Source organism: Erithacus rubecula (assembly GCF_903797595.1).
Source record: "Erithacus rubecula genome assembly, chromosome: 4".
In the NCBI taxonomy this organism is placed as follows: domain Eukaryota; kingdom Metazoa; phylum Chordata; class Aves; order Passeriformes; family Muscicapidae; genus Erithacus; species Erithacus rubecula.
The window spans coordinates 11,210,962-11,233,737 of record NC_136686.1 but is presented as its reverse complement, the minus strand read 5'-3'; the positions used below and the strand labels follow the sequence as shown (position 1 = coordinate 11,233,737).

Genomic DNA, 22,776 nt, shown 5'->3' with positions numbered 1-22,776 from the left:
CCTCAATGTCGACAGCTGACGGAGCAGCTGCCCCTTCCCACACTACCTGATCCGTTGGGCCCAATGATGCAGTTGAACCTCATGAAGGGGCCGATAACCACCTGCCCCCTCCAGGACTTAAAGTCCTTCATTACCAGAAGCTTCAGGTAACCCATCCCCGCAGGGAGCCGGGGGCAGGTGCTCCTGAGCTCCGCGCCTCAAACCCCCTCAAAAAGCCGAGGAGGATATTCCACCAGCTTATCTACCCGCAGAATGACAGTGCGAGCCGACAGCTTTCTTCCACAACTTTATAGCCTCAAAGGGACGAGCAAGTCCCGCCCCGCCCTCACAGCCTGCGCGCCTCGTGCAGCGGCCCCGCCCCGCCCCGCATCGCGATCGCGACGGGCCGCGGTGTGTCCCGGCTGGCCGCCGCCGCTCCCGTTCCCATCGTGACGGGCCGCGGTGTGTCCCGGCTGAACGCCGCCGCTCCCGTTCCCATCGCGACGGGCCGCGGTGTGTCCCGGCTGAACGCCGCCGCTCCCGTTCCCATCGCGACGGGCCGCGGTGTGTCCCGGCTGAACGCCGCCGCTCCCGTTCCCATCGCGACGGGCCGCGGTGTGTCCCGGCTGAACGCCGCCGCTGCTCCCAGCGCTCTCACTCCGGCCCCTCCGTCCCGCCGTTCGCTGTCGGCGCCATGAGCGGGCTGGGGCCGCAGCGGGAACTGGAGGAGGCCGCCGCCCTGGAGCGCCGGCGGCGGCGGGAACTGCTGCGGCGGGGCCGCATCTTCAACGCACGGATCCGCACCATAGGGGTGAGGGCGGGCAGGAAGGGTGGGGCGGGGGGGGGGGGGAAGTGCCGTGTCCCCCGCCGCTCCCAGGAGTTCTGAGGAGAAGGCCTTGACGCGGGGGCGACCCCCAGTGCGGGGCAGGCAGGAAAGAGGCGGCTGAGGCGGTCCGGACGGGCCAGGAGTGACCCTTCCACAGGTGTGTGTATGAGGAGAGGGTCCAGATGCAACTTTTAGAGTCGTGTTTGAAGTTACTGATGAAAGAAATCACAAAATATTTAGGGTTACTAAATTCCATTTAGAAGAAGGGGCCTCTGAAGATCGTACACTCCAACGCCGCTGCCAGGGCAGGGTCACCCAGAGCTGGTTACACATGGACATTCCATGGTGGATTTGGAATATCTTCAGGGGGAAAGACTCCGTGACCTTCCTGGGCAGCTATTCGGTGCTCTGCCACCCTCGATGGAAGGAGGCTCTTCCTCCTGCTGAAGTAAAACTTACTATGTTTTACTTTATAGCCATTGCTTCTCGTGTATACCTGTGCCCCACTGCTCTGGATTCAAGGGCAAGGTGTCATTGCCCACTAACAGCCAGGAGAGATCAAGCCCTGTGTTGTATCTCTGTGCAGGAGTCCTTTGAGGGAAGCCAAGAGCTTCCAGAATCAGCTTATGTTATGTGTCTGAAACAATTACTTGTTTTTTTACTTTTCTGCTCTGTGATACTGCCCTTATCCGCTTGGACCTTGCTAGAATTGATGCTCTGAGAGATTTACTGCTGTAAGTGTCCTGCAATTATTCCACATTTTGAATCAGACAAAATAGGACAGATGCATCTTTGTTTATGTATGTATAATTAATTGTTGTGTCTGATTTTTCTTGGTGTGGATGTGTAAATGTGAAAACCTTTCAGGCTAGTGGATTTTCTCCAGAGTTTACTATGCAGTTTGCATTGCATCCTGAATGTCAGAGAATAATGTGCTCTCTATCTGTTTGACTTTGGATGCAATAATATATTGAATCTCCCTGTGATATTTCCAAAGGCTCACATTAGGATTTTGTGAGTGTGCATGGAGGGAAGAGTGCTGTGAGGTGATTTCATTGAGCTGGTAGAATTGCAAAAGATGTAAATTGGATCCTCTTAGGTACCGAAACATGGCTCAAGTAGTGGAAAAATATCTTCACATTTTCTCTGAGAGAGCCTTGAATTTTTTCTTGTCACTCTTGTGCAATAGCCATTGTAGGTGCAGAGGAATTAGCCATTCCCAGTCACTGAATATGACAACTGTGTCCACCTAGTATAGCATCCCAACACATACCAACAATATACTTAGATGCCCAACAACATAGTTAAGTGGAAGGAGTTAATAACATTTTTAGCAGTTGTGGGATGGGTTAGGATACTTGAAATTTCTACATCGGAAAACACATATTTTCTCTATAAACTGGCTTTTCTAGAGCCTTAAAAATGAACTGCAAACTATAAATTCTCAGTTAATGAAATAGCAGACAACTAATATGTCATGGTTTGTTTTATTGAGCCATACTGGAGTACACCATCTGAAGGTTTTACCCAAATACTTTTGTAGAATTGACTTGTTTTGTAGAACTGACTCAGGCAGGTTTTGATAGATCTGTTTACATTAGACACACATCTAAAATGAAGGAGAGCTCATCTGGAGAATTTTGATTAACAATTTATTTTGATTTAACATCATTCAATGTACCTGAAAAATCATGCTGACAGAAGGGACTGTTCTTACGCTTTGAAGTTAGGCCAGGTCTGAACTGTAAAGAGCCAGGAAATCTGTATAGAGATACTCTCTATCAGTATTTCTGTGTGGTTTAAAGATTCTGTGCTTCTCTTCTCTGACCAGTTTACCTGAGTGGCAGTCGCTGAGAAAATTTAAAAATCAAGACAGTATTTGATTAAGAAACCAGAAATCCTAAATCAGGGTTTGAATATTTTAAGGACGTGGAGGTAATAAAGCAGAATGGGAATCAAGATTTTTTTTTTCCTTGATTATTTCTGGCTTTATTACTACTTTGACTTTTGCATCTATTTTGTCATATGAATAATGAAAATGTAAGGTAATGCCCTCTTCAGTTACAGATTGAAGAATTTATCTTCAGTAAATCAGTGATTTTTCTAAAAAGGTCAGATGAGTAATTCAAATGAAATACTACTTTCAATTTTCTTGTTAATTTTATACATAAATAGAACCAGTTTAGAAATCAGCTGCCTCAAACGATTTGTAAATTTCTTATTTAAACACTACAAAGTGAAACCTCTAGTTTTATGTGATTGGGAATGTCTGGTTTTGGGATGTTTTTGTGTTGAGTGAAAGTGTTTTGAATAGAACAGCCAACAGTGTAACACAAGTGGATTCACTTTTATTAGTGCCTGAATACTAAGAGCTTGTATTGAGTTTCTCCTAACAGTATTTCCTGTAGTTATATTGTCAGCTTGCCTTTCCCAGTGAGACCTCTGAAAGAGTTGATATAAAGTGCCCGCAGCACCATTGTTTTTGGAGGATAGAATTCTTGATGGTTTCACCCTTGCTTACGAACTTACCTCTTTGCCTGATTGCTGTTGTCAGTTGTCAGTTACAACTCTAACCATATGTATTTTTAGCCATGATCTGTTTCTGTTTTCATCTGAATAGGTTTTAGACAAAGACTATTAAAATTGTTTACTGGATTCTTGAAGATTTGTCATTGTATTTTTTGGCAAAATTTTTTAAGACATGAAGCAACTTGATAGTAAAAAAAAGAAAATATGTAAATTCCATGTTTCTGCCTATTAATTTGCCACCATATGCCAACAAATGTGGGCCATACTCTTTTGCCTAAAAAGGAGGTATGTGCTCCCATTTGATGATGTGGCATATATTGTCCTTTGCTCAAATCCCACTCGCCATGGATGTGTATATTCTGTACCATATCTGTCAGTTCATCACAGATCATGTACCCTGTAGTGCATTTTGGCAACCATGTGAATCTTCCTGATAAGATGTTCTTATAATGAACCCTTTGTATTTTTTTCAAATATGAATTATTACAACTTCCTGCCATCATTACTGTTAATACTTATCTGCTTTATAAATGAAAGCAGAACAATAAAATAAAATTGCTAGCTGTAATGGGGAAAACATATTATGTGTAATGCAGCTGAAAATATTTATAGATCTATGTATCATGTAAATGTAGTGTTAGGTGCAAGAGCATATCTATCATTATTAAAGCAAACAAACAAGAATGTTTCTGGATTTTGTTTTACCTACATTAGTAATGTGTATATATTCTGTTGCCAGTGGGGTTATATCTGTTGTGTGCAACTGTGAGTGAACGTAGCTTGACAATACCTGTTTTAATTTTTCAAACACAGTATCTCCTAAGGCACTGCTTTTTTTTCATTTTAATAGGTTGATAAAGATGCATTGGATGAACAGGTCAAGGAGAGGAAAATAAAAGAAGCAGTTGAAAAAGCAGAACATGAAAGATTTGGTATATTCCTAGATACTATGATATTTCCTGAGAATAGTTAAATGTTTTAAACCATTTCCTGCTTTCTTTTGTCCCTTCATATATTGTCTAAATTTAGTCATCCAGTTTATGTCCTGTTTATATTCGTATATCTATCTACATTGCACAGTATGTATTCTGCTTGTTGTCCTAAGATTTATATTGACATGATTAAACTGGGATACATTGCCTGATAGGCCAGAATTTTCAGTGTTTTCTTTTAAAAGATATTGATGAATAGCATAATTTAAAAACCTGAAATGCAGCAGGATTAAAAAAAATTACTTACCACTGACCTTTTCAGTATAGTATATGTATATGGCTAATCTATTTTAGTTGCTTTCTTGTAGAGCGAGCTCATCTTCTGTCTAGCCATTCTTCCCTAGAATGTATAGATTCTGTAGAATCCTCTCTAGATTGTTATTGCTGGAAGCATGAGTCATGTACAGCAAGTCCATTGTACATGTACAGAGGAGCCATTGCTGATTAGAACTCACAGCCACAAAAATATTTCATGCCATGCCCTCACCTCAAATCCTTTGTTGTGTTCTGTGCTTGGCATATTTCCCTTGCTATCAGGTGAAAAGGTCCCGCAGCCTGAGCTCTCTGCGTGCCTCAGGAGGAGCTAAAATGGAGCTGCCAGTTTCCATGCTGTGCTTCTACTACAGCTGCTTGTGATTTTCCTGGCTGGAAAATACACCTGTCAGGGTCTGACTCTTGGGAAGCTACCAGAAAGAATGTGAAGTCTGGCAAAAGAGGAAATTATCTTTTCTAGCAAATGATTTAAAATAACTAAAATGTCTGGTTGGGTGGGAGTTTTATTATTTGTTTTTTCTTAAAAATGCTCTAATTTATTTAGTTTCAATGAAATGGGCAGGAGCTCTTAAGCTGCTCAAAACTTAATGCCAGCCAATGATTTTAGTGCTATGGGTGAAAAAATAATTGGAACTATGGAAGAGCTATCTATATTCCTTTCAGTTGCAGCCCAATTTTGGTTTTCTTCCTGACAGGCAACAGTTTATTTCAGTTGTAGTTCTAAACTAATAGTAAGTAAGTAGGGACAACTGCTTTACTGTATATTTCTTGTGTTCCTGCAGGTTTTCACCAAACTAAACCTCATAGTTCTAGTACTTATTATTGCATTTGTTTCATATGCATGTATTTCATAGTAATATTAATAAAATAATTTGTACCTAAAAAGCAAAAATATTTTATAAGTGTATATTCCTAATTAGAGTGTTTGCTGGGCTGGTACTTAGGTATCAAACACTCTCCTAAGACATAACAGTTTGAAGACTTACATTCTGTTTATTCATCTTGAAAATTTTATTTTCACCTTATGTGTGCACTCCAATGACTCATGCACCTGTAAGAGTTGTGGTTTCATTGTATTCATTTTTGTCTAGCTCATGATATGAAGAAAAATGACAAGCTCATGTGTCTGTTGGAAGAACGACAGAAAAATGAAATCAAAAACTTGAATAGGGCTCTCGTTGAATTTCAGAAGAATTTTCAGAAGCCAGAAACAAGACGTGAATTTGATCTGAATGATCCGCAAGCCCTAAAGAAAGACAGACCTGCTCGAGTTTCGGACGATGATCCTCGGTGTACTATATCTGGCATGCAGAAGTTTATGGGTGAAGACTTAAACCATAACCAGAGGATGAAGTTTCAAAAGGAGCAGATAAGGGAGTGGTCTCTTCAGCAACAGAAAGACTTGAAAAATGCATTAGCTGACCAAAAATTGGCAGGTAACAAAAAAAGATAATATAGTTTTAATCTTTTTCTGAAGTTGTGGTGTATCTGATGGTATACCCTATTGCATATTTAACTTCTAGAAATACTAGAGCAATTTTTACTTTATAAGTTCTAATGTATTCACTATTTCTCTTAGGAAGTCTCTATTTGATAACATGTGATTGTGATATCACCCAGGTTTCATTTCTGGTTTATGCCTCCTGTTGGTATGCTTACTTCATCAGGCCAAACTGTCAAATCTGTACTGTTCTAGTGCAGAAAAAATAATGCTGATGTTTCTTTCGCAGCTTGTCATGAAACATTATTTTCTGCAGCATTTAACATACTTATTTCATTTTAACACTAACTGTTTAGACAAGGTAGGTAGCATATTAAACAGGTAGGTAAGATAGGTAGTAGATTCATGAGTCACTTGAAATCCCAAGATGGACAGCTTTGATGGTAGGATTTGGAAGTAGTATTCAGCCTACTGTATCTGTAGCTCTCCCCGCCTCTTCCCCTGGATAACTTATATGGCATGTCATGTTTATGAATATTGACTAAATTTCATTTCAATCTAATTTAGATGATCTTTATGACAAGTTCAGGGTCGAGCTTGACAGAAAGATTATGGAGGAGCAAAGAAAAGAAGAGGAAAGCAGGCGTGCAGTTTGTACAGCTACTAAAAATTTCAATCGAATCCAGGTAAATTAAGTTGTTCTGTTGTTTTTTTAGAAAATGTGGAGACAGAGAAGGAAAAGAAGATGCACAAAATCACAATGAGTAGTGACGTCACAGGAGTTTCTTAGCAGCTGACTTCCAGTGTTGTTTCAGCCTGTAACAAAATAAATTTTATGCACTTTGCCAAGTAAACACTGGGTGCAAGGATCTAGATGTCCTCTGTCTAGTTATCCTCTGCCAAAATTGTCCCTCCTGGTTCTCAGCTTGCTGGCTGGTGGGCAGAAACAGCTCCTCAGTCATGCAGGGGGTTTGAACTGGTAAACTGGGGTACAGCAAAAGCATTCCATGCTTCTTTCTGGGTTTATATCGGTCCTCCCATAATCTTACTGTCTCTGTCTGCTTTTCTTTGCACTTGTGTGAAAACACTGCTAACAGCTGCTTTTTATCCTTATTGTTTACATTAATTCCTCACAACCACTGTTTTTGGCACTTTGGCTGTTTCATGGATATTTGTGTGCAATGTCTCTTGGTTGTTTACTGACCTTGCTTTGTAACTTGTCTTAGTGCCGTTATCTGTCATGCTCTAGTTCTTCATCTTACTGCAGAGGGTTTTTTTTCTTTTGAGCTTCTATGCAACTCAAAATGCTACATAGGTGCTATTAGCTTGGTTAAACTTATTTGTTTATAATATGTAAACTATATTTGTTGTGACTTAGCTTTAAATGTATTTAGTCACATCAAAATAAACCAAGAATTACCTACATTAGGTATGGTACTTTTTGATTTAGTTGTATGAGCATGCAAGTCTCTTACGTTGCTTGAGCCTTTGGGGAGGCGTTTGTCCTATAATTTTGTTTATAGACAGACCAAGTTAATTGAAAATAAAATGTAAAAGTGCAGGAGCAAGCTGTCCCCATGTGCTGAAAGCCAAGCCATTGGTGAAGACCAGCCTGGCTGAACAGACAGCTTTGAGTGGAACTCAGGGAGAAAAAGAGGGTTTATTACATTTGGAATAAGGAACAGGCGGCTCAGGAGGACTGCAATAATATGAGGTTATGCAGGGAGAAAATTAGAAGAGGCCAAAGCCCAGCTAGAACTTAATCTTGCTACTGTTGACAAAGACAATGAAAAATGTTTCTAAAACTACATCAGCAGCAAAAGAAAGGCAAGGAGAATCTCTATCCCATGTTTGGGGGCAAATACAGTAGCAGAGCATAAGGAGAAGTCTGAGGTACTTAATATTTTCTCTGCATCAGTCTTTAACCCCCTGAGCTGGAAGGCAGGGACAGGGACCTGAATGAGGCTCCCATATTCCAGGAGAGAATGCTCAGAGAACTTCTTTGCAACTTAGACCCACAAAAGTCCATGGGGCCAGGTGGGATCCACCCAAGGGTATTGAGGGAGCTGGTGGCAGTGCTCATGCAGCCACTTTCTATCATTTCCCAGCTGTGTGCTGGCTCCCTGTGGAGGTCCCAGGTGAAGGCAAGTGTGACACTGCTGTAAGAAGGGCTGGAAAGAGGATCCAGGAAACTCCAGGCCTGTCAGCCTGACCTTGGTGCTAGGAAAAAGGTCATGAAGCAAATCCTCTTGAGTGCCATCATGAGCACATGTTGGACAGCCAGGGCATCAGCCCAGCCAGCCAGGGTTTGTGACAGGCAGGTCCTTCTTGACCCACCTGGTCTCCTGGACAGAGTGACCTCCTCAGTGGATGTGTTTGCCTGGACTTTAGGAAAGCCTTTGACACTTTTCCACAGCATTTAACTTGTGGCTTGGACAGGGACACACACTGTTCACTGGGTAAAAGACTGGCTGGACATCTGGGCCCAGAGAATGGTGGGGAATGGAGCTGGGGCCAGGCACCAATGGGGTTCCCAAGGCTCAGAACCAGGGTCAACTTTTTAACATATTCAACAATGACCTGGACAAGGGGATCGAAGCACTTTGTACATGGCACCAAGTGTTCTAGAAGGTAGGAAGGCTCTGCAGAGGGATCTGGATGACTGGAATGATGGGCCTAGGCCACTGGTCTGAGCTTCAACAAGGCCAATTTCTGGATTTTGCACTTGGGTCACAACAGCCCCTACAGCTCCAAAATGGAGACAGTGGCTGGGAGATGCCTGATAGAAAAAGGCCCTGGGGTGTTGGTGACAGTGGCTGAACATGAGCCTGCTGTGCCCAGGTAGGCAAGAGGAGAGTCGCACCTGGCCTGCTTCAGAAGTAGTGAAGCCCTCAGGACTTGGATTGGGAAGATAAATCTGATGTGTTTTCAGGGTTTAAAATCTTGACATTCATCATCATGACATAGTAGTGTGACATGCATGGCTATGCATTGAACTGGGAGTTTCTCCCAGTAAGATTCTCAGACAGCTTGGAAATGTTATGGTCTGCCTCTCAAAGAGATATCTGAGTTACAGTATCGAAGTGCCTTGATCTGTTGCTAGAGCACGGTGGAGTGACATTGAGAAAGTGATCTAAATAAGAATTGCACATTTTAAGCTTCAAGGTCAGCAATTACGTGAGATCTATCCAAAATTATTTTCTCTGAAATGTGATGTACTCTGGAGCTTTTTCCAAACTACAAATAATTGCTCAATTCATAGTATTAATAAAAGTACATAGCCAGATGTTCTGGTTCAGTGTTCCAGAAATACTGGAACATTGAATATCTTTGGGCATTTAGGTCTTAAAAATTGTCATGTCATAGTTCCTTTCAGGTATGTATTGACCCTTCTTGAGGAAAAAAACCACCATTTAATGAAAATACACTTTGAATTTAAAAAATTTCTTTAACTTTCTGGTAAAACTCTTACTTGCTAACATCCAAGATAGAAAAGTGGCCTTTAATTCCTGCTGTATTAGTCCATGTTGTGATGATGATAATTCCTAGATCTGAAGTTGATGTTTGTCACATGAATCTTGACTTGCCTGAGGTTTTCGCTTTGTGTAAAAGTAGGCATTTATTTTTTTTTGCTCTATAGTTGATGTTCCTGTTGGGTATAGACATTTCTAAATACGAGGTTTCCAGCATTGTCTAAGTTGAATTGTGGCTTAGTTAATGTATAATTTAAAAAAATCAATCTTTTATTGCTTTCTTTGCACATCAAATACTTCTGTTATTTTCATCGAAACCACAAGGCTGTTTTCAATCAAGGAATTTATTAATCTAGGATGTGGTACTTAGTTGTTGTTTCTTCTGCCCCATCACTGACAGGTGATTTTCCATGTTTGCTTTGAGCAAACACAAGTCACTCACTGCAGTCTTCTGGCCTGATGTTTGGGGACAACCACTGTTATCCAGACTCAAAGTCTGTAAATACAAATGTAGAGATAATTCCAGTTTAGCAGTCTCCTTTGGTAGCATAGATCACCCTGCTTGCTCAGTTATGATTCTTTTCCTTAACAAGTGCAGAGGAACAAGTTCTCACACGTGTCTGTCATCATGTCATTCTCAGTTGTTTTTATCTTCTAATTACTCTGCCTGCTTATGTTCAGCTTTACCTTATATGGCACAGAAGACTTCACCTGCTCTTTCTTAATGGAAAACCTTTCCGTTTTCATTTGTCCTGATCTACTTTGCCAATGTGTATGTGCCAACCAGTGAACTACTGATCAGCAAGCTGTTCTACATGAGTGAATATGCTCAAGGCAGTGGTTATTTTTAACAGCACATCTTGGTCAAAGTGGAGACAGAATTACCTACTGATCTATTGCATCAGAAGAGATGTGTAAAGAGAGACAGGTCTGGCAGCCTTTGCTCTGTGTGCCCTAGTAAGCAGGAGGTTTTCTGTCCTCTGTCCACTGTAAGTTGGAACCAGGCATTGTTCGAGATAGATTAGTTTATGCATTACAGAAGAATGAGACAGTATCAGAAATAGAAGATGCATAGCATTATCATTCTACTTCAGATTAGTTTAGTTAGTCTAATTCTTCCTTGAAAGGTAATTATGTTCAGTAAGATCATTATATTTTATTTCTGGAGTATTGTAAGGGAAAAATTTCCTTTGAATAGGAGACTGTGCCTTGTAGTGAACATTAGGAACAGTGATTTCCACAGAAGATGCATACTGTGATCTCCCGTATTTCAGATACTTCAGTTCATGTAATATGATTCAAGTTTGTATTTTGTATCAGCAAAGAGAATCAAGGCTGCATCTTTAGACTTTAATTGGACATCTCTTGTCTGTCTGTTTTGAGGGCTTACCCATGCTCTTCACCCAGATTCAGTATGTAATATATAAATCAAGCCTAGTGATTTCAGATTGTAAATTTTTATTGTAAATTTCTTCCATATTGTGTCTGTCTGCCAAATATATACTGGTTATTTACTTGGGGATAAATGTCAAATTATTTTTTATTTAATTCTGTGCTTTCTTATAAAACCAAGGTTTTTTTCCACCAGTTTACTTGCTATGTGTGAATGACAACATTAAAGAATTGTTTGATATTAGGCTTTTGATCTTGGCCAATAAGACAATGATCACAGTATTTGTATGTGATGCTTTTCACAACTGTATGCAGGTTGGAAAGACATCTGTTATGATGTGTTAACATTTTTTTCATCCCTTTGTTCATGTTTCTGTTGGAAAAAACATCACCTCTTTCTTTCCATTGAATTTAGGCTGCTGAACTGGATTATAAAAATGAATTGGAAAAGGCTCAAAAAATAAAAGATGACATGGATGAAATTACCTGCCTCCTTCGAGGAGACTTCCTTTCTGAAAACCCTAACCAAGCAATTGGTCCCTGGGGTAAACATAATGTGCTGGTGAATCGCTGGAAGGGAATGAATCAGGAGCAGCTGCTGGCAATTCGTGAATTTCAAAAGGAGCAAGCTCTGGAGAAACTGGTATTTAAGCTCACACGCGTTTTCATGCATTTTCTGTTTTCTTAGTTGTAATAATACTATAGACAATGTTTGTAGAAGAATACCATTTTTTACCCTGGACATGCCAGTATGAGATAGTGTTTTCCATTGATCTGCATTTCACCCAAACTTTAATCAGTATAACTGAACATACATAACTGAAGCTCCTGGGAGATGTCATGCAATGGGCTGGACCCCTGGACTTGGACTGGGAGGAAGGTTGCCAAGGAGCCCAGGGCCAAGGGGATCTTAGGGCATGGTCCATGATGGTCCAGCTGAGCAGCAAAGTCCTGCCCAGCCCAAGACCCAGGCTTCATGGTGCTGTTCAGGACCTGAGAGTGCACAAGCTGCCTGCAAGGCGTGGGCTGCTCCATAGGGGAAGAAGATCCAGGAGCTGAAGGTGAAAGCAGGGCAGACCAAAGCAGTATTCTCATGCTCAAGGGTACCCAAGCAAGACAAATAGAGCAGGTCCAGTGACCTTGCTCATGCATATTTCAGAGGCCTAAAAGTTCATAAATGTAAGAATGTAATGGAGTTCCATTTCTACCATCCCCACCCATGCTGTAAATTAGAATTTCAGTGGTAATAGTTGCTGCTCTAGAGGTATATAGAAGCAGGCAGTCAAAATGAAGACATCTAGTCTCCTGTGAAGTCAAGAGTGTCCAGGCTTAAGTAAAGAAGTAAGAAGTGACTTGCCTCCCTCAGTGCAGGGGCTGCATTTATGACAGCTAAAGAATAGTATTTGATTTTATCTTTTTAGTCCTTACAATACCATAGGCTATACTATATCTTACCTAGTACTGTTATTAAAGCTGAAGGTAGACTTGTCTTTTTCATGCCTCTCCTACTATTCTGAAATGAACTAATTCAAGTCATTAGGCTGGCTGAAAATGAACACAACCAAGAAAAGTAAGGTTTTTTTGCAGGCCTGATTTTTTTTTTATTCTATTCAAAAGGGTGTCAGACAAGAAGTGAGGCACAGGAAAAAACTAGTTTCAACTCACATGGTATTTCTGGCTCCCTTATTATACTGAGTTAGCCATATAATCCATACTGATGTCTATGCAGTTCTTGCCTCAAGAAGTTTCAACTCTTGCTAACAAGAAAAATTAAAAAAAAAAATCTGTCTTACTGCTCTGGGTTTTTACAGAGAGAAAAGAATAGTTCTTTCATTGGCTGTATCTTGCTTCTGCCTAGTTTAGAAATCCTTGCTCCCTTCTCTCCATTTCAAATGCTATCCCTAGTGTTCAATAAAGGCAAGCAAGTTTGCTTGGATGAAGTTACCCATGACACTTTATATACAGTTCCATCTTTGAAAGAGAGAAAATGAAGCCTTTTTGTCACTCCTGTAGAGAGTAAGAGAGCAGGAATGCCAAAGAGATGCTGAATGGGACAGACAACGTCTCCAGGCTGCAAGAACCCAGCTGCTTTGGGAGCGGCACCAGCAGCGGCAGAATCAGGAACAGCGCCGAGGTTTGGATGTCATGAACGCAGTGCTCTCGCAGGAGCAAAAAGCAAAGTAAGTATCAAATCAGCATTGTTCAAATTAAAAACAAAAAGCTTTATCATTATCAACCCAATAGCTTGGCTTTTAAAGAACTTTTTTTCTTGTTTTGTTTGTAACTTCTTTAACACTTGTTACAAGTTCCTACTTTTAAAAAAAAATCAACAGTTCGCCTGAAGTGAGTTTTCCAGTACTGTTTAATCAATCTACAAGAGTAGGTTTTGAGTATTACTGACTGACATGAATGAATTAGGATCTGGAATTCTTAAAAGTATTCCACTGACAACAGACTGTTTATAAAGATGGCAAAATGGTGTATAAATATAATCAGCTATGCAGAAAATTATACTGTCAGGTTAAAACCAGTACATGTTTCTTTATCTTAGTTTTCTGAAGCAAAAAAAGATTAACTGCCTGTAGAGCTGCCAGTTTCTGATAGCTCAGGAACACAGCATTTCCATAATGTATGAGAGACATAGATGATTCTTTAACTAACCACTGGATGTGTCTTGATGGCCAGTTCTTGTGTCTGCTGTTATGGGAAAGGAGGAAGATAATACATGCAGGAAAAGAAAAACAAATGTAATGGTTTGGTGTTCTATTTTTCTAATTCGTTTTTTTTCCTTTTTATTTTTTGGTGTGGTGGGAGGGCATGAGTACAGAATCACAAAATGGTCAGAGTTGGAAGGGACATCAAGTTACAGGGGTCATCAAATCCAGATCTTAAATGAATGGCTCATGGAGATTGAGCCCATGACCTTGGCATTATTTGCACAATTCTCTGACCAGCTGAGTCACTCTCAGGTTCATATATACCTTCTGCAAATGAATTTGCAGTACATGAGGTCTTCTTCTAATGAAAAAAGTTGGGAATTGTGTTAATTCAGGCTTTTTTACTGTTGACGTTTTTGGACAAAATCTAAGTTTATTATATTGAGGTGTGGCATATATTTTGCAGAAAAAGTTCTAGTTATGTTAAGTTCCATTTCTAATAATTTATGAACATTTATGGATGTTAATGCATTACATCTTTTTTAGGTTTCTCAAACTACTTCTGAATAATAGCAAGAAAAATTTACTAATGGCTTTTAAAAAAATTTATTTATTTCTAGGAACATTTCTCTTAAAGAGGAAGAATATTCAAATATTCCAACAGATGAGTTTTATGCACAGTTTAATACAACCACACGGTGACAATTTGGATAAATCAACCTGAATTATACAGAAGTATGTAGACACATTAAAATTTTCAGTTGAGCAATCGCATGTTTTATTGTTTTTATCTGTTCCCTGCCATGTTCAAACACTGCACTCAAACTAAAGGACAGTCTGCTAGGCCAGATCTGTTCTAAGAAGAGAAAAGCATGTATAATATTTTTTAAATATGATTGTTGTTCTGAAAGAACTAGTAGATTCAGTAGTAGATTTGACTCTTTTGTCTCAGGCTTAGCTGTAATATTTACATTATTCATTTCTATAGAAATTAATTTCTGCAAAGAAATCTGAATTTTAACTACAGTGCTGCTTTATCCAACTTGGCCAGAGGGGAATGCTGCCTCCCATAGACCACAAGTGATGCACTTCTCTGAGAGGGAGGAAAGGTGACCTAGGCAGAAAGTTTTGGGTTGGTTTGTTTGTGGTTTGTTTTTGGGTTTTTTGTTTTGGATTTTCTTAAAGCAAAAATGACCAGCCAGACACAAAGGCAAGAAAAAAGGAAGAAGCGGTCAGATTGGTCAGAAACATTGCTTTTATTTTGTGAACAGTTGGAGTAGGGAGATAAGAGTTCCATAGACATCGAGGTGATTAGTGCACTGAGGCATGGCACTGAAACAGAATGTGTGTTAGAGTTAGTGTGGAAAAGCAAGGAGGGAAGGTATTCCTCCATACACCCCCACACGTAATGTAAGCAGGTAATGTGCTGCTGAAGGAGAGTGGGGGCAATTCACAGGTGTGACAGAAGAGGGGTGAAAAGACAGGTGTGCACCAAAGTCAAGGAAAAGATCTCAACTTGTGCAGGGTGATTCAGGGAACCTGTGTTCTTCCTGTCTTCATGGTGACAGTATTGGCTTAGCAGTTAAAGAGCCAGTCACTGCCATTTGAAACCTGAGGAGGCACAACACAGAGGAAGAAAATACAGAGAAGCAGTGTAGGAAACTAAGTGTGTAGGGAAATGAATGGTGGAGCTAACAAGGAAATGAAATCCAGAAGAGAAGGAGCTGACATGGGAAGGGCTGCAAAAAGGGTTGGACTAACCCTAGGACTCAGAAGATTTGAAAGAGGAGAAAAAATGAGTCAGATGAGAGATTCAGCTAAGAATCAAAGACCTCTAATGTTGTGAACCTTTAATAAAACGAGAGCCGATTTATGAGAATAGATCTCAAACTGTAACTTGCCAGCATATGGGACATAAATCTGAGCTAAAAAACATCTTGATGATGTTGACTTGAGTCCACTGATTGTTCATTGTCTCAGCAATAATGGAAATGTTGAATGAACTTTGTGGTGAAACAGGTTGAAGGAAGATGCCTCCACCGAACAAAGGTGGAAAGATGCTTTAAAAAACCCAAGGGCTGAAGTGAACTCAAATGTGTTATTCTTATCTCCGTGAAAATAATGAAGAATGCATGGCTCTTGAGAAATTTAGGAGGATTTTAAGATGGTTGAAGGAAACATTTCTTGAAAGGGGACTGTTCAAACAGATCTGTTTGCTCAGCTGAAGTAGTGCCCTCTGGGATCATCCTAATAAAATCTTGATGCCTGATTCTAAATGCTGATTAAAAAGGAGTTTGGAAAAGTGCCATTATGTTAATGCCTTTAGATAGAAAGATGAAAGAAAATAAAGAACATTCAAATTGTTAAAGAACTGCCTTTCAACATGATTATCTTGAGCAAAAAGATATGTCCCAATTTTAGTACACTGATACAATTAGAATTAATTTAGTGTAGATAGAAGTTAAGTAGAAAAGCAGTGTGGCTGAAATACAGGAACTGAGAAAAGTCGAAAAATGATGTTGAGTGGAGATCACACTTGCACTGTTAATAATGAGCTAATCTATAAAGAAGTAAGAAGGAATGATACTCTAGATATTCCAACAGGATACCATCTGGAGATCCATTTGTCAGACATATGGCTGAATCTCTTTGGAGTATTACCTAATACTGTATTAAATTGACAACCTCAGGAGTGCAGATATGTGTCTTAGAATAGACAGGCCATCAAATGGGTGGATTAATATGCCATCTCTAGTAGTTCTCACATCACTAAATTTGGGTTTGATCTGTGTTGAATATCTCTGACTCTTTTTCTTTTTTACCTATAATTTTAGTTACCTGACAGAAAAAAATGAATAAAGTATGTGCTGAAAAGTTCATGAAGTTGTCTTCATTTGTCCATCTCATGTGACTAGATGCTTGCAGACTTTACAACAGATCTACAACTAAATGATACTGGACCTCATCGGATGATGTTTGAGTTTCCTGCAGGAAGGACTATGTGTTTGTAGCCTTTTTGCATTGCCTGTTTCTTGGCTTGGAAACATTTTATATGAAGTCAGAGAAAGATAGGTTTCTCAGTGGTACTCTGAATAAACCTTTAGATGAAAATACAAGTAAGACTGACTGGTCAATAATTGGGTAGGATTAGGCATCACTGTGTTTCCTAGAAAACTTTCAGTATCATCAATCTTAGTTGCAAAAGCAGCCACATTCCATTTATATTTTATGCTAACTTTTATCTTGCACTGGAACAAGCCATGTTTTCAGTAGGTGTTATCACTTGAGCATGTGATGATAAAGAATTTAAGTGCAGGAACTCCTCGAGCCTGTATGGCTTTGTAATAAATAAGCTATAAATGGTATCTTCACCTTTTGAAACATCACTCTCTTAACTTTTACTAATGAGTTTTGAAGTAAGTCGAACTGATAAATATAAAAGAGCCTTAGCTGGTTGTAGGTGCTGTTTGAAAATGTTGATTTCCTTTGCTGAGGTAACCTATTTTTTTCGTGATATTTGTAGATATTCCACAGCAGTGAAAAAGACAGTGTCTTCTGTGTGATATGATTAGCTATCTGGAATGAGTACAAATCACAGCTGCTGTGTAGAGGGATAGCAGCCATCTCTTCCTAAAAAATACTTGCGTGTATTTTCTGATTCTTAAGAAAGACTTTTTAAAAACTGTGAGTATGGCGTATGAACTTTCTAACGTTTTTCGGTTCTTACAATGATCCTGCAAAATAAGAAATTAAATTAAATGGTCTTCATGGAGTTTCACTGAAGTACTTTGAGTAAAATACGTGTGCTAAGACATGATTTCAGAGAGGAAAATGATGATCAGTACCTATCATCTTTAAATTTGTGGTTTATATTCACAGAGTTTTCCACACTTCTTTGGATCAACAATTTGGGAAAAGAGTAGGTATTTAAAGTTTAAAAAAGAAGTTGCAGTAAGTAAGTCCAGTATTCTACTTTCTCTTGGGACTATTTAAACTAATATTTCTAGTATTTCTCTGTTTTTACTCTGGAGCAGAAGTCTGACCCAAGGAAATCCATTGTTAGTGTATAAGATTTTCAGGACAATTAGCATCTTTTTATATGCTTGTAGAAATTGGATTGGGATCTTTACTTTTCATTGACCCATGAACTAGCTAATTAAATATGAAAATGAAATGTGGGTTTTTTTGTGTCTCTCATTGGTAGTGATGTAATGCAAAGTGCATAGTTAAGTCTTGGAAATGGTAGTAATTGGTATGAGCAAAGGAGTTTGAAATTCTAGGTATGATTCCCCTTCTTCCATTCGTTCCCCTAAAGAGGGAGTAAGAAATTTGTCAGAATAAATAGCCAACTAAGCCATCATCTTCTCCAGGTTGGGGGAAGACCCCTTACCAACAAACTGTCTCAGGGACTTCCAGAGCTGTAATAGGTGGTTGCTATTGCAATTAGTAGCCATGATAAAAATGCTTTGCTTTTTGAACCCAGGTAAATGTACCAGCCAAGATGTATTTCTGCAGACTCACTTTCTGTTTGTTTGTTTTTTGAACCTGACATCTTTGAGCTTCACTTGCTTGTTGCTAATAATTTTATTAAAATATTTTTAAAAGGTGAATAACTGTTTCTCATATTTTTTAATGTTGTTTAGACTGCTGTGACATCACCATTTAATCTTCCAATTTTGGAGGCTGAAGAATCCTAAGCTTGTTAAGTTTTTCTTCAGTAGAAATTATCACACAGATTTCTCAATCCTTTTTACTGACTTTTCTACTTTTAAAAATTTGTCTATATAACCTTTTTGAGATGAAGGGGTCAGAAGATTGTAAAATAAGGGTATTTTTTGGTTTATTCCATATTTTCTGTAGTGCAAATATATTTATTTTTATAGAATCTTAACATTGGGTATTTTGGCCGTTGTTTACCACTGAGAGGCATTGTCATAGAACTCTGTAGTATCTCAAATACATTTTTTTTCAGTTGGATCAACTAGTTCAGGTTCCCCAAAATACATACTTAAAATTAGGAGTGTGGGGGGGTGGTTCTTGGTATGCGTCTGTTTTGGGTTTTCCTATATCAAGCTTTACCTAATTTTATCTCCTTATCATCCTTCTGCTACACAGGTAGGTTAGTAGGATCAGGAAAGTATATGATGACAACATTTACTTCCTTTTTTCAGATGTTGAATAGCATTTTACCCAGGCCTCATGGGACTTAGAAATTCCCTCCAAAGGGAAGTTTCAAAGGGAATTTTCATTCCGTGCAACCTGTTACTGACCAGTTTGTTATGCCGTCCTGAAATGTCTGTAATCAACACAATGGCTTGAAACACTGCCAGTAACTTCCACATAATACAATGCTCTGGTTTGGAAACATCCCTACTCTCCACTGTGAATACACAAAAAATGTCTTCAGCTGTTTGCAATGACCTTATTTCTTCTGCTGCTTTAAGAAATTTTGTCTCTATGGGCTTCTTTTTAAAATCACCTGCTTATGAGGTATTCATAAAGGAATATGAATTTTACACCTTTACATTAGAGATCCTTTAACTTTATTTTTGGTCTATGTGCTTTTACATCCAACTTGCCACAGTTTGATTTCCCCTCTGCTTCTGGCATGGACCTTTGGAGGAGTTGACGGCTTCCTTGGAAAGGCTTACTCTGCTACGTAATGGTACTTGGGGAAGATTTTCTTTCTAAAGTTTGGATAATGTTTAATTTTGCTTACTTTTAATTTTTTGGTAGTTTTTTACTTAGCTAGGAATTTTCACATTTTCTGGCCAATGGATTTAAAAAATCACTATGTTAAAAATATTTTTCCAGGTTTTTCTTTGCTTTATGTGTAAGAGAGGCAAATAAAATAAAGGAAAAATCAGTTCCCTCCTACCCTCATGCCAGTAAACAGTTTATTTTCTTCTGAAAAAATACAAATTCTTCAGTTTTATCACTTAACTGAAAGTTTAAAGAATAGTAAGTCTGCTGTTTATTTTGCTGTTTTACAAGAAGAGATGACTGTTTCTAAGTTGTGATAATCTAATGCTGTCTTACTTCTAAAGCTTAGAAAGGCCTGTTAAGAGTCTTGCAGATGTTAGTGAGCTTTGAAGCAGAAGTGAGCAGGCACAAGTTCAACTCTTTTCTGCTAAAACACCAGAAATCACTGCAATTAACTTCACAATAACTAATGAAAGCCATCTTTGTAGTAAAATTTAGTATTTCTACTACAGCTATGTTGTTTGTATGGTACAAGAAAGACGTTTTAAGTGTTTTTTCAACTTAACCAAACACACTGAGAAAGAAAGAAAATTTTCAGTTAAAAAAATAAAGAAACTACTGGAACATCATTAATCAAAAAGGAGTGATCAGACCTTATAAAATAGTTTCTTGATGTTATTCTGTCTCAGGTTTGAGCCTTCACTACTTCTTTTCATCTGTTCACTGAAATAAGTATCTGAATTGGAATAATCAGAATTAACCTATTTTATTACTGAATTTTATATTTGGTTGGGCAGATGACATTCCATTTGTAGTCATAAACTTCTATGCAAATAAAATATCTGCTGAAAGAGTAAAAATGTGTATGTGCAAAATTGATATAACTAACTGTTTTTAAGGATTTCACGGAATAAATTGCTGCTGTTAAGCTGGCAAGTTGCACAAGCAAGTAGTGGAGACTCGGGTTGAAAATAGTCATTACAAATGCTGAAATCTGATTACAGAATCAGAAAAAGTTCTAATTTCCTTTTTCTATTCTGTTTCATATCTCTGGGAGGATCCTGGGATTTCTCTTTTCAAGTCAATTCTTTTCAGAATGTTTTCTCCAAACCAGTTTTTAGTTCCTCATATTAAACCAAAGATACTGTTTTGTATTGAATGAAATTCAGATGGTATTAACCTCAAAACTAGTCAATGCAGGCAGATATGTTGCATAATATAATATATAAAATGTCACTTACAAATGAACAAGGCAAGCTATTCATGGACAAATGGGCATACAGATTTCAAAATAAGAAAAAAAGTTTCTGAATGGGGAAAAAATCAGTTTCTGAATGAATAAACTACATTTCACTAATTTCCTGGGTTTTCCGCAAGGGCAAAGTTAAGTTTTATTTTCAGCTATTACTGAAATGTGACTGGTATTTTCAACTTAACTAGTATGATAATGCTAAAAAACAAACAAAAGCACATAATGAAGGAAGCTAGGTCAGTCCTGGGTTTCCTACTGTAATTATTTTCTGTTATTTGCTTCCTGTACTCTTGCACATTTATTTCCTGGGGATACTACGTGTGTTCCCAACCTTGTAATATCAAACAACTGTGCTTGAAATTCTCAAAGCACATAAATATTCTGAATGAATTAGGAAGGAAATTAATGTTAATTCTATTCTAGTCAATTTTATGTGTCATTTCTGTCATACTTTGTTGCAATTATTAATGAAGTTAAATGCTTTTCAGATGACAGCACGTGGAACTAGGGAAAATTGGATATCTAGTAGACATTCTACTCAATTAAAGACTGATGATACATTGGGAGTATGAGGAATACTTCAGGTGATCATTTAGTAAGAACAGATACTGTTTTTTGAAGACAGAGTTTTATCTAAATATGATGTTTAAATAAGTTTGACTTAGCTTATTGCTTTTAGTTAATTTTACTAAATCAATTATCATTACTCTTCTGATGCCACAGATATGTCTACGTGTGTGTGTGTGTATATGTATATATATATATGCATGTCCATTTTTGCGTAAATCTTTAAATACTTTTTTAGGACTTCAGCATACTTTCTGTTGGTTTAAATACTTTTCCAAATATACTGTCCTTTTCTAGATGTATTACAAGAGTTATGAAATGAGGACATTGCTATTAGAATGTTTCTTGCTATTGATGCGTTAACCCAGAAATATGGTGTTGCTTAGGAGAGTTGTAGTGAACTCTCACCCTGAGAAATCTAATTCTTGTGGCTTCTCATTAGCAATCCTGATTCTTCACAGAAGAAACCACAAAAATCTTGTCCATAGAAGAAACTACAGAAAATAAGCAGCAGCCTCTAGATGTCGTAGTAGAAATTGCACAATTGCTGTTCATACACCAAAAAAAATACTCGTGCTGAGTTCCTTAGAAAATAGGGATAAGGGTAATTAAAAAAAATAATAATACAGGGTCTAACTAAACTATGCCATTTTGAAATAATACAAGAGGGTGGACATACTGAGGATTCCAGATGCATCACTGTCATACCAACTTGAATAAAACAGTGCTCCAGTGTGTGCTATGGCTTTTCTAATATAATATTTGCTATTGCAGTGGTGGTTGAAATACACCAGAAAACAGAGTAAATACTGCGAGTGTTTGGTGCAGCATATAAAAACGAAAATTATTTACCTTTGAGCTTTATTATGTTTTCAATGAACTATCCACCAATAAAACTTAGGACTTAATTCAGGTTTCTTGCTTGAAAATGCTATGAAGGAAGTGAGGATTGAAAAATAGAGCATATACAGGAAAATTTAACAACAAGAAACAGCCAGCCTACATAAAGGTGTTCCTATTTTAAAAAACAGAATATTTCATTGGTAATATTAAGATAATAGTTGCTAGTTTTATGCTGTCACTGGCAATTAAGTGATGAGATATTTAGACATGAAAGCCAATGAGTGAATCCTGAAATCAGAACGAGTGGAGAAATTAGTGAGAAGATAGATGAAAAAACAGTACAACTGCTCAACAGTTTAACAGTATGGTATGTGAGAAAACTCAGTTAAAGGGACATATAATAATTGGGGTTTGCTGAGTAGCAAAATGGGTAAAATAGGCAGTCTCAAGCAAACCAAACTGCAAAATACTGTTTGTCTTTTCACATGCAGAAGAATCCACTGTCATTCCCTGGGTTCATGCTTCTGCTGGAATAACAGCCAGTGTGAAACAATAACAGTTTTGAGTTGTGAATTCTTGGGAGATGCAGGTCTGTTTGTACCTGTAGTTACCTAAGTCCAGGTCAGAGATCCAAGTAATAAGCCTAGACTCAGAGAAACTGAAATTGCAGTGGATTGATGTTTTTAGCCTCCCACAATAGATGTGAACGTGTTATGTGTAAGTACAGATGCATGCACAGCCACAGAAACAAAAGTGGAATTTTCAAAACTGTCTGTTCAGCTCCTGCTGGCTTAAAAAAAAAGAACGATAAAATAGTAGTTTTTTGGAAGGATGGCCAGGGCCAGATTT

General features: G+C 38.4%; 2 protein-coding genes across 2 annotated transcripts in view; one reads left to right on the top strand and one right to left on the bottom strand.

Moving 5' to 3' along the window:
- SMC1B (structural maintenance of chromosomes 1B) overlaps positions 1-355 on the bottom strand; it is a 30,047-nt gene extending 29,692 nt beyond the window's left edge. Inside the window, exon 1 of the mRNA XM_079304805.1 lies at positions 47-355. Within this exon, the coding sequence (XP_079160931.1) occupies positions 47-155 (109 nt within the window). The 5' untranslated portion in view covers positions 156-355. The remainder of the gene's footprint in view (positions 1-46) is intronic.
- RIBC2 (RIB43A domain with coiled-coils 2) lies at positions 148-14,336 on the top strand. The gene is made up of 7 exons (XM_079304824.1): positions 148-790; positions 4,185-4,266; positions 5,691-6,035; positions 6,608-6,726; positions 11,321-11,548; positions 12,919-13,085; positions 14,183-14,336. The coding sequence occupies exons 1-7, from the start codon at positions 674-676 to the stop codon at positions 14,262-14,264; spliced, it is 1,140 nt and encodes a 379-aa protein (XP_079160950.1). The 5' UTR covers positions 148-673; the 3' UTR covers positions 14,265-14,336.
- Positions 14,337-22,776: the final 8,440 nt, after the last annotated feature.